At 35.4% G+C, this 12870-nt stretch overlaps 1 protein-coding gene across 4 annotated transcripts in view; it reads right to left on the minus strand.

The window, feature by feature from the left end:
* Hgf (hepatocyte growth factor) overlaps positions 1-12870 on the minus strand; it is a 71540-nt gene that overhangs the window by 16023 nt on the left and 42647 nt on the right. For all 4 annotated transcript variants that reach the window (XM_087655891.1, XM_087655889.1, XM_087655890.1 and 1 more), the window contains exons 9-11: positions 9130-9257; positions 4445-4547; positions 2078-2211 (exon numbers count right to left, since the gene is read on the minus strand). In XM_087655891.1, coding sequence (XP_087512017.1) covers positions 2078-2211; positions 4445-4547; positions 9130-9257 — 365 coding nt within the window. The remainder of the gene's footprint in view (positions 1-2077; positions 2212-4444; positions 4548-9129; positions 9258-12870) is intronic.

Raw genomic sequence — 12870 nt, forward strand, 5'->3', positions numbered from 1 at the left:
TCCCCATGTTCACTCAGCCCACTGGTTTGGCTGCGAGCATCTGCATCTGTATTTGTCAGGCTCCGGCAGAGCCTTTCAGGAGACGGCTCTATCAGGCTCGTGAGCAAGCACTTCTTGGCATCTCTTTAACTCAACATGAAGTTTTGCAAAACTTAAAGACTAATTTACATTCTTTTTCAAAGTGGCATTATTTCTTCAATGCAATGTTTTTTAAAAATTAATTTAGTGTGTGTGTGTGTGTGTGTGTGTGTGTGTGTGTGTGTGTGTGTGTGTGTGTATCATTGTGCATATACTGTGAACATGTAAACATAAGAGTTGGTTCTGATCTCCCACTATGAGATCTGGAGATTGAACTCAAACCGCCTCAAAAAAGCTTCTACTACTGATGGCCCTGAAGTATTCTTAATGCAAATATTTTTTCAGATATTCTTAAAATACTTATTTCTGATTTGCCTAACAAGTAAACTATTTTTTAAAAATAAGGTTCCTATTAATATTACACAGTACAAAAGATTTATTTTCATGGCATTTTAAATTCCATATATTTAATTTAATATATTCAAATATGTGAGTTTGTGTGCATAGTTCTGGTGTCTGAATGGGAGAGGCAACAGACCTTGGAGCTGAATCTCCAGGTAATCATGAATCACCCACTGTAGCGTTGGTCCTATACAAAAACAGTTTGTTCTTGCAACCAATAAACCATCTCTCCTGCCCTCCAAATGACTTTTTTTTTGATGTAGAAGACCCAGTTACTATAAACACAGTTATTGAAAAATGAGAAAAATGGTCTTTTACCACATATTTTCTGAACTGGGTTTTTGACTCAATGATGTATGCATATTTGTTCCAATGCATGTGTGTACGCATATATGTGTGTGTGTGTGTGTGTGTGTGTGTGTGTGTGTGTATATGTATGTGTATGCATGGATTTCTTTAGTAAGGATCTCTTTTCTGCTTGTGAGACATTGTTTCTGATTGTCAGGACTGGTAGGGAAAATGTTGCTTCTGGCCACCTAGCAGGTAACCAAGGAAACCAAGTGTCCTGTACTCTGCAGAACAGCCTCCCTAAAAGTGCTAATAGTGCAAGCACATATGTATTATTATTCCTATTGATACATTTATCAAAATTGACCTGTAGACAGGATTCCTTACTACACAAAGGAGTACTGCACTGAAAGACAGTTTTGTCCCTATGTTTACTAATACCGAGTACTAATAATCATTTTTATTATTTGCCAATTGATATTTAAAAATTCTTTCACTGATATTTCAGTCTTCTCTCTTGTTAGTTGTAAGGTTTTTGCATTTGTTTGCTGACTGTATTCATTGAAAAAGCTGATTTTTATTATTTTTATCATTTTTATCATTTTCCTGAATTCTCACATTTTATACATTCATATGTTTCATTAAATATGAAATGTACAGCACACACTTTTTATGAAGTACATGATTATTTACACATATCACCGTGACATTAATGCTTTTAAAGGAAGTTATCTCATTGACTTTATTAAAGCTTAATACTAATACCAAAATGAATTTTACAAAGTAAAGTTGAATCTCCATGCATCTTAGTAGTTTGCTACACATGGTTTCAGGTCTTTTCACAGACTTTGCAAAGTTAGAAAGTTCAGCCCGTGCTCTGCTACAGTCAGGGGATGAATAGGGAATATTGGTGCCATAATGAGTCTTTCATCTAACACCAGGATAGTTTATTTCTTAACTTTGAGTAGAAAGATTTTCAGAGTAAGAAAACTTTGAAATAAGTACAATTGATTCTATTTTAGAAAAAAGTGATAGATAAGAGAGGAGAAGAAGGAGAAGGGGAAATAAAGAAAAGAGAGAGAAGGGGAAAGGTATAAAAGGGAAGAAAAATGTGGGGAGGGGAGAGGAGGGAAACAGTAGGAAGGGAAGGGAAAGGGAGGAGACCAGACAGAGGAGATAGACTGACCTGCATTTTTTTAATCAATTGCAGAGTTCTACATCATTGTAACCTCTGATTAACAGATTGTGTTAGTGGAGATATAGTACATTTGAAACATTCCAACTGGAAAAGAACATGGCGTGTACTTACAACGGGAAATAGGGCAATAATCCCAAGGAACGAGAGGATTCCCTGTGTAGCACCAAGGTCCATGGGCGTCGTCATCGGGGTTCCGGCAGTAATTCTTAGTCAACTTGCTAGCGTCTGGCTCCCAGAAGATATGACTGTAGAAACAAGGTAAACATTGGGACGCGTCTCTTCCAGCCAAGAGAAACAAAATGTCACAAATAGATATGATCTTAACACATCTCTTTTATCATGTGTCCAACACAAGCTTTGGCTGCTATTCTCACAATTTGGAAGTACACCTTCGGTTTAGACGTTTAGGAAATATGGAATAAGGCTCTATAAATACTGTGGGATTTTCTGACCTAGAGTTTGCATAATGCTTATAGTGCAAAATTAAAAAAGTATGCGTAAAATAAGTAAGCACTCCATAAAAACTGAGTATATTGAATTTGAAGATTAAATTATAAAATAGAAAATGCAAACTACTATAAAACATATTTTTATCTTTCAAATTCATAAAAGTCACATGCAACATAACTGTCATGGTAAATGAGAAAGTTATTAATAAATTAGTAATTAAATTCTAAATTTTCTTAATTTAATGCTGGCAAAATAGTTTTCTGACAGCTGAGTAACAAATTATCCGTAAGCTACGACTTACACATTAACTTTTACCTCAAAAGGAAAAAGTTGTCATCCTATAAGATTATGACCATTCTCATAACGTGTTTATTTACATCTACCTCTGGAATATGAATTAAGCCAAGTCTACATTCAATAACTTGATTCTGATCAAGTCATTAAAAACTACACACAAATGTTTTGTGTTATTATTTACCACTATTTTTGAAGATAATTAAGTGATTTAAAAATAAAACGGGAGAGAGATTGCACGGGGAAAATTGGACCACCTTTCCAACTAACTGCAGGTTTACTTTCTAGAGTAAGCAAAACAGCAAATGGCGTGTTTTCCACATGCTTGAGTTTGCAGCCATTGATGCTGTCCTCAGTGGACTGTATGAGAAAAAAACCTAAGACAATGCTATACTTACTATGCTTGAGGAAACAAAGAACCCAAGAGAAGATTAATTATTGTACATCACATGACTTATGAATAGTACAGGTGGCACTGGAACCAATGGCTGTTTTCAAAGTCTATTACCATTGTCTACCTCCTTCTAGAGTAATTGCTTCATAAGTCAAATGCTACTATACAACACAGTAATTCACTAATTTCCTCCAAAATGCCAAATGACCTTTAATTGTTCCTCTAAAAATAAAGCTAGTGTCTGTTAACTAAGCCTGGTTAGTAGTCATATATATTGGTGAACACCTGTAGTCTCAGAATTTCAAAATTGAGCTGTAAATGATCATGAGCCAAAGGCCAGCTTGGGTTACATAATGACATACTGTCTAAAAACATTAACTACCCCATTCCTATTCATTTGTGAAATGGATTAATTAAAAAAAATATCAACCACTGTTACATTCAATCTAGAAGAGAAACTTACATTTAAAATATGACCTGAATTGACGCAACTTCTCTGAATCTATGATTTCTTAGTCACAACAGAAATAAAATAATATGATGATAAAGCAGGTCAAAAATAATAAAAAAAGCTGTGTGACAGGCATTTAAATAATCCTAACTTACTTTCCTATGGTTCTAGTGTGTATGTGTGCGAGGGTTTACTCGCAATCTGTTTTAAGTCAAAATTACATGTTAGTCTTCATTTCTGTTTTTGCAAATGCTGACACACACTATTTCTAGTACTACATGGATCCTACATTCTTTAAGAAATTTTCTGGCATAAATATGTATGTTTCAAGAGTATAAATATTTTTAAATTACAAGTATATTTCCATAATGACTTTAAAGTTTTATACATTACGGCTACCAGAGAGATTGTGTTTCTATAGAATTTAAGGATATTTAATGTAAAATGCATATAAAAAGATCATTTAATGATTTATTTCACACACTGTTATTTCACACTGTTGTTAGTCTTACTTTAATTAGCATTATCACCCTTTACCTGGTCACTATATTGTCTTGCTGACTTATATAAAACTTTTGTCAGTGAGATGAGATCCTCAACGAAATTTGGGATCAAAACTACATGTCCACATTTTCTTGTCCCCTACAGCATCTATTATACTTCAGACCTAATATTAAGTGTTTTAAGCGTTCAACACATATGTACTGGTGAGAATACATGCTTAAAGATTTGCTATAGCGAGAACAATGATTTGAGCTATACAGACAAAATCAATCTATTGTTTCTATTGGCTCCTTCTGTTAAAGATTAGAAGGAAATAACTGTGTATATCTGAATATGCATATTAGTACTATCATAACACTAAGTAGAAAGAAAAAAACTTATATACCGGTGTAAATCCTCCATATTCTTGTCCCACATGGAACATGTGAGTCCAGACCTTGTTTTGGATAAGTTGCCCATGTAGTTTTTCCCATTGCCACGATAACAATCTAGGCATAAGATACACAAGACTCAGTACTATTGTAAATGATAAAACATAAATACTTCGTAAGCACTTGAAAACATCAAAATATAACATAATAATGAAAATGCAAATGAATGTCATTGTGAACTAATGAGAAATAGCTCAGATTGCAACCTCTGTATTCTCAGTCCACTTTTGATTTCAATTATAAATGTTTATATAACACCCCTCACAATAAAAAAAATCACGCAGGCTATTCTTTGGGACACAAGGAAATAAAAAAGGTTTAAAAATAATCTTTGTAATTCCCAGAATTTTTTCTTTTTGAAAGTCTATGTCTGTCGTTCACTTGTGTTTAGATTTTGGCTTCTTGTGACGATGACATACTGAGTGACTCAAGACAGCTGTTGTAAAAATGTTCTTTCCCTTCACTTGGCCTGATTATTTTCTCATTTATGAGATCAAGTTAAAGATACTTGGGAGAAATACTGCACAGGTAAGAGGTTGTCCACTTCAGAGTGTGACAGCTTGGGGACATGACGTCAATTTGGTGAAGCATAGCTGATGCATCTGGTCCATTAGTCATGTAACGGAAGTGAAAAACTTCTCTTTGTATGTTGCAATCACAACAGATCCTAAATCTGCCGGGCTTTGAAAATGAGTAACCATTCTGTTTCTAAACAAATTTCACAAAACGCTGTCATGCATTGATGGGTTTTGTGAGTTACTTATTACTGTGTTACATGTAGAATACCTGTTAGTAATTTTTCTTTCCGTATGAATCTTCCATGTAGGAATTAATTGTAGAATTAGCAGTATAGAGAGAGACTTGTAGATTCTATTTCTGTTCAAATGAAAATATATGTATGTGCATACATATATGAAATACATATATACACATATATAATATATTTCATCCCCCTTATTCCTCCTGATGCACAAAATGCTCAAATAATTAACAATGCCCCCTTTAAATTGCTCCTGTATCTATGTTGACAGAGTTCACTGAACTGCTTCACAGTGTACTGCAGCCCTGATTCTGCACATAGTACATATTACATGCTGCATGCACATTTCTCCCGCATGTCCCTGCAATGCAACTGCTAGAAATACCTCTGCTCAGATCCACTGTGAACATCCGTTGTGAGTGATGTTGCTTTCACTGTACATACCAAGTGTGTTTTTACGAAAAATGCTCTTATGGAAAGGTTACAGTTAAATGACAGATAAGAAAGTATAAGGAATGTCTCCCATCTCCGTCACTCAGCATATGAGTACAAATCAGAACCTTTGAAGATACATATGTATTTTTTAAATTGTCCTTTGAGTTACTAACTTGAATTGCTTAAAGTAGTTAAATGATATTAGTCCTTGAGATTAGAATGGTATTAGTAAAATTAGTAAAAAAGGAGGCTTGTGTTAATTATTTGAGCCTTAACATACATCTATCTACCTTTTGTAGTGATTATTTATGTGATGATATTTTCAACATTGAATGTTATAAAACAGAAATATCAACCAACTCTGACGAACACTGATGTTGCTCTGTGTTTTGCACTATCAAATATTCAGTTAAGATTTGACTTTTGTAAAAACAAGCATTCATTTCATTAGTATGTAAAATTCATTTAATATTTAGTAAATGGAAAATATATGTACCCAAAATACATTTGAATGATTTTTATGATGTGCTACCTATAAGTGTTGATTATATATTTCTATATACCCAATACTGTATAAAACTATTTCAGACATCATTGGGGTGAAGGAATAGAATTTTCATTAAAAATTATGTACTGTGACTGTATTTTCAAAGATTGTGTTTAAGACAGGTTAAAAAGAGTATATTTGTATACTTCTTATAGACTTCTTTACATGTGTGTGCTCAAGGAAAAAGAGAAAGGGATTTATAATATTTAATTGGCCTACAATACAGATTTATAATATTTGTAGTAGGTAGACTTATAATAGGTAGATATAAATGATAGATAAGCAGATGGTAGATAGATAGATAGATGATAGATAGATAGATAGATAGATAGATAGATAGACAGACAGACAGATAGATAGATGGATGATAGACTGACAAATGATAGATAGGCATAGTTTCAGATTGACTGTAACATATTTAACCCAAAGGTCAGCAAATTTCAAGGCTGGCTGTTGAATCGGATGGCAGTATTTCCTGAGTAGTGGCTTTGTGCTTTCTTCAGAGTGTTCTGGAAAGAGTGTAGCAGACTCTTGCATGTATCAGGTGAATTTATTCTTATCTAATGTGTTTGTAACTAATTAAACAGTGAAAAGATAGGAAAATAGAGAAGTTGTTATAAAGAGAGTTTAAGTCAGTCTTGCTTGTACTAGTTGGATAATTTGAGCACCTTACTTTGTTCATTGAAGTAAATTTTTGGTCTTTAATTAGCTATAGTCATTAGATAAGCAGTACCATGTACTTGATAACCAAATAAAACATTTATATATTTTATTCCATGATTCTATTTTAGGCGATCCTGTATAAAAACAACCCAGTACAGGCAAAAAGTTCTAAAAACCGCTGTGTTCATTTTGTTTTCTACCACAGTTTCAGGAACTGTCCTAATGAATGAGACTTAGATGTGCACAAATGTCCCTTAATTCTTGGTTTTAATGTTATTTCCAGCTGACCTTTAAATCTCACACATAGTGCAATGGACTGAAAAGAACCCCTTTCCTCATTCATCCTACAACTGTTTTCAGAGCTGCTCTGTCACAGTGGTATTGGAGAAAATATTAAAGGACAGGAGTGTATATAGGCCAATGAGTCTAAGAAATGGAACTTTAAGGCAGAAAATGGACAGTTTTTTAAATGGCCATCATTTGTAGGTTAGGATGAGCCACAAGGTGATTAAGTACATGCTGACAGGAGCCTGATATAGCTGTCACTCCTGAGAGGCTCTGCCAGAGCCTGACAAATATGGAGGCGGATGTTCACAGCCAACCATTGAACTGAGAACAGGGTCGCCAATGGAGGAGTTAGAGAAAGGACTGAAGGAGCTGAAGAGGTTTGCAACCCCAAAGGAAGAACCACAATATCAAACAACCAGAGCTCCCAGGGACTAAGCTACCAATCAAAGAATACACACAGAGTGACCTATGGCTCCAGCCGCATATGTAGCAGAGGATGGCATTGTTGAGCATTAATGGGAGGAGAAGCCCTTGGTCCTGTAAAGGCTCGATGCTCCATTGTAAGTGAGTGCCACAGCGGGGAGGCGGAAGGAAGTGGGTGAGTGAGTGGGTGGCAGGATACTCTCATAGAAGTAGGGGGCTGGAGGGATGTGATGGGGGGGTTCCTGGAGGGGAAACTGGGAAAGAGGATAACATTTGAAATCTAAATAAAGAAAATATCCAATAAAAGAAAAGAAAAAACCATTAAAAAATTCTATTTTAAAATGTACAAAAGAAAATTACTCAGATCCCTTATTCCTCCTCAAAGGCAATCTTCCTTACCTTAATTTCTAATAATTATATAAATCCTTAGAAATAAATTATGATCAGAAAAATGTATAATTCTCAATTTTACTGCGCATCAATATGTATGTAGAGCAATATTATTATTTACCACTGATTAGTGATTTCCACAGAGTGAACTCAATCTGCCTACTACTGCTTCCCGAATCAGCTGTCTTAAGGTACCTATATTTCCAAGTCAATTGCATTTTCCCTTAACCCTGCACTAAAGGTCACTAACATCCAGGTCTCAGTAACTTCCTTTTGCAGGATCTGCAGAAACTGCTTCATTGGCCCTCTTATTGATAATCCTCCCCGAGAAGTCTATTTCCTTGAGACAGTCAGTATGATCCAGCTGAATCTCAGATCAGGTCATATACTTTCCCAACTTCACAACGACCCTTCTTCATCAATCCTGAGAGCTCCTGCAAGGCCAATACAATTTATAAACTCACTTACCGGTCATCTTGCTCATCTGGTGACAAGATTAATTTCCTGTTCAAATTTTTATGTAGTCTCTTGTCTCTTACTTGCATTTATTGTTTCCTAGAATGCTTTATACATGTATGGGTGGAGGGCACAGCTCTCTGTTTTCCTGGATTTTCTTAAATCACCCTACCCTATACACAGATGATTCTAACAATGGAAACATAACAGAGTAACACCTCTCACCTCTTATTTCCAGCTCACTTACTCTCTGGCATTTAGCCACAAATTTACATAGTAGTCCGCTAGCATTTACATTTTACAGATTTCTACCCACAAAAAGGAGAAATGCCTCAACCATTCAAGGCTAGGCTCACAACCAAAAATAGAAGAAAGTAGTTCTCCAAAGTCAGGTATTTCGTTTTGTGTACTGGAAACAATTTTATATCTCCAGTCTCTAGAACTATACCCTCCCTTGAATAATGACTAACTAATTACATAAGTAAATAAGTATTGAATACATTTCTAAATAAGTATTGAATAAATTTTCAAATGAGTAAATATACAAAATATGCCATTCTGACTCAGTGATCTTCCTTGTAAATCTAAAGACCCGTTCAACAAGAAATAGGTTGTGTCCCCCTCTCCCATTTCCCCCTGGTTTAATCATGCCCATACTACAAAAGGTCAGCTATTACCTTGTCCACTTGACACGTCACATTTGGGAATTTGAGAGCAGTAACCAACTCGGATGTTTGGATCAGTGGTAAAACACCATGGTGATTCAGCCCCATCCGGATTGCGGCAATAATTTTCTCTAAGGTCCCTATTGAGAGGAAGCACGTTAAGGTAAGTTAGCCCTGCTACATTTCTAGTATTCCAGACGTATGAATGGTTTGGATTAGAACGGTGATAGTAACTTGGGAGTCTGAATACACCACACACGTTCCCCGGGGGAGTGGAATAAACACTGTTCTCCAAACCTCAGCATTTCCAGGGACCATAGGCAGCAGCCCTCAGTTCTCCTCCCTCACTCTCAAAGTTTGACTCCCACCGTATATATTAAACATATACAATAAATATATAAATAATAGGGAAAGTATAATTGTCTTTGTAGAAGAAAGCTTACTAATATCTACTTCTCTTACTTAAAATGGAACTTGAAACCATCCATAAAGGTCTTTGTCGTCCTTGGTTTATGTACATTTGATACATGTAGTTTGGTGCATATATTTCTTCTACTCAAAACATTTTCTCCGAAGTCACTTATTACCTTAATATATATATATATATATATATTACTAAACAATGAAGACTTAATTATAATGCACAAGACTAACAGAAGTTAAGTTGTCAGTGTAGGTCAATCTATAGCTTCAATCAGTGGGTTAATTAGAAATGTAGAGTTCCCTAGTCTAAGATGTCTATTAAAGCTCTTTATATTTATTTCACTGGTATATTTATTTATGTACTGTGGCACTGAACATCACAACACAACGTTCAGTTACTCTGCAAGCATTCCATCACTAAGCTGCTTCAGCGGCCATGTCTGTATTTCCTATGGTGAAGTTCATATTAACGAATGTGTAGAAGCATGCGTGCATAATCATTCAGAAAGAATAGGAATTATGTCGATACAATTAAGAGCCCTTCAATGTCATTAATATCCAAATGGAACACAAGAAACAGACAAAGTTCTGGGGCACAAGCTTGGCATGTAGCCAGGAAATCAATAAGTAATGATCATGTCAGACTAGATCTTGGCACAAATTTTAATAAAGTGTCTGAGAAAATATGACCAACATATAACATGGGAAGACTCACATAACAAACCATATCAAAACCTCTATACTTATCAAATTTTAATAAAGTGTCTGAGAAAATATGACCAACATATAACATGGGAAGACTCACATAACAAACCATATCAAAACCTCTACACTTATCAAATTCATCATGGGGAAACATACATTTTTATATCCTTTAAAATAATATAAAATTATATTTAAACTGTTATGCCTATATAAAGTATGTATAATATTTTTCATCTAATCCAAATAAATTTCCAACATTAAATACATAATTGTTCGGTTATTCTATTTTGCCCTTTCAGTTTAAAGCAAGGTAATTAAGAGAATCTAAAACTGCCAAAAGTCTTTATGGGCTTAGTTTTAGAATCAATCCCTAAATTTACCAGATTACCTTTGAATAGACATGAACAAATATGGAAAATTGCCCAAATTGCCTCCATGTTTTGATATACACAGTTAAAGAATTGTTTACAATTCCTGAAGCGAATAGATTACTCATAATTCACATGTATTCATTATAAATAGCATTGCTCAGTTACAGTACTGTATATGGGGCAAATCAGTTTACTAGAAGCAGAAACATCCAACCACAACTCCTGTTTCTGCTACATTGGAAAGAAAAAAATAGAAAACCAATATCCTGAGCAAAACATTGTGTCACATTTTTGTAGAATTATAGCAGCTCAGACTTTGGAGAGAAATTTATGCCAGGCTACTTTAGTCAAGTAAGTTAATTAAGAAAGAAGGATTTAAATCCCAATAAGATGCAGAATTTAATTTTCAATGATTCAGTTTCAAGTAAGCAGTTTGCAAATAAATTCTTATAATGACTTTCTTCTTCCTAGATAAACATGAACTTGGCATTTTCATTTGCTAAGTTTTGCTTAACACTATTTTTAGTTGAGATTATGTATTTACTTATTTTAACATTTTAAATTAAAATATAATTACATTATTTTTACTCTTCCCTCTCCTCTCTCCAGCCACTCTTATGTCCTGTCCCTGAACGCCCTCCCTTGACACCACCAAACGCTCAAGTTGATGGCCTCTTTTTCTTTGATTATTGTTGTTATGTATGTGCAAATGTAAATATAAGCTGCGGGTCCATTTTGTTGTTTCTGTGAATATGGTTTCAGGCCTGACCATTTTGTATTGGGTAACCAGTCAAGGTTTAAGGGGCTTAGTCATGGGTAAAGTTAATTCTCCCTCTCAATGCTCACTAGTTGACTGTAGTATTCAGCCTAGTAGTGGACCCTATGGGATGTTCCCACGTTAACATGTCTGTAAATTAAGACAATTTCTTATTTGGATTTTGCCAATAAGCAAAAGATAACACAGTGGGATCGGCACCAGCATGGTCTTCATTGTCCTGTCTACTAATCTGTCCTTGCTTTTGCTGCTTTTACTAATCCAATAGTTATTTCTTGCTGAGGTGTGAGATTGTAGATGGGGAAAAGAGGCTACAGTTCTGTGAAGGACATGAGAGAATTTAAACCAGAATGGCAAGTATAAATTATGTCCTCATAAAATAACAGCAAAGAATATCCGAACACAAAGTAGTGCGTTAACAAATGCTGAGCTTGCAGACCTCAGTGGAAGAGTTAGGGGCAGGACTGAAGGAGCTGAAGGGGTTTGCAACCCCATAGGAAGAACAACAATATCAATCAAACAGATTCCCCAGAGCTTCCAGGGACTGAACCACCAAACGAAGAGTATACATGGATGAACCCATGGCTCCAGCTGCGTATGTAGCACAGGATAGCCTTGTTTGGCCTCAGTGGGAGGGGAAGCCCTTGGTCTTGTGAAGGCTTGATGCCCCATTATAAAGGAATGTCAGGGTAGGGAGGCAGGAGTGGGTGGGTGGGAGGGGGCGCATCCTCATAGAAGCAGGGAGAGGGGAAATGGAATAAGCGGTTTCCAGAAGGGAAACCGGGAAAGGAGATAATATTTGAAAGGTAGATAAAATATCCAATAAAAAATTAAAAAACAAAACAAACAAAATGCTCACAAGCATGTGAACGCACACTTCCACACCTACAAATCTCCTTTCCAGTTGGACCACTAGAGTGTAGAGTTCCCCATCCTGTTGTCAGGTTGTCTAATTAAAAACCAGTTATATAAAACCCATTGAGGTTATTTATAGGCGCTATCTCAGCAAAGTCACTCTGCAGAGCATGTATGTTATAAATTTCAAAGGAACTTTTAAAAGCTCCTTCCACCAAGGTGAACAATTTAAACACACATGACAGTATTGTTGCAGCTATCCTACAAGACAATTGGTGGGCAAGGAGTTGTTGGGAATATTCATGTCCACAATGTAACTAATACTGCAAGGCAGTTTCTTTGATTTGGCCAATTTACATAATTTTAATTCCCACTAGTTGCCCAGAGCCAGAAATAATTGGAAAGACTTACACTACTAAAAATAATTTTGCTTCCAGACTTTTACGGCTGAAAACTTAGCCATTTGAAGGAAGCGTTGTTGGAAATCAAAGAGCGCATCGCTGTAAAAAAAAAAAAAAAAAAAAAAAAGAAAGAAAGTGTAATACTTGCCTTCGTGCAAACAGGAAAACTTGAGAAGGATGTAGTCTGTAACCAGTCGCCATGAAAACTTAACTTCTTAAATAA

The sequence above is a fragment of the Rattus norvegicus genome, chromosome 4 (assembly GCF_021556685.1).
Source record: "Rattus norvegicus strain SHRSP/BbbUtx chromosome 4, alternate assembly SHRSP_T2T, whole genome shotgun sequence".
Classification (NCBI taxonomy): domain Eukaryota; kingdom Metazoa; phylum Chordata; class Mammalia; order Rodentia; family Muridae; genus Rattus; species Rattus norvegicus.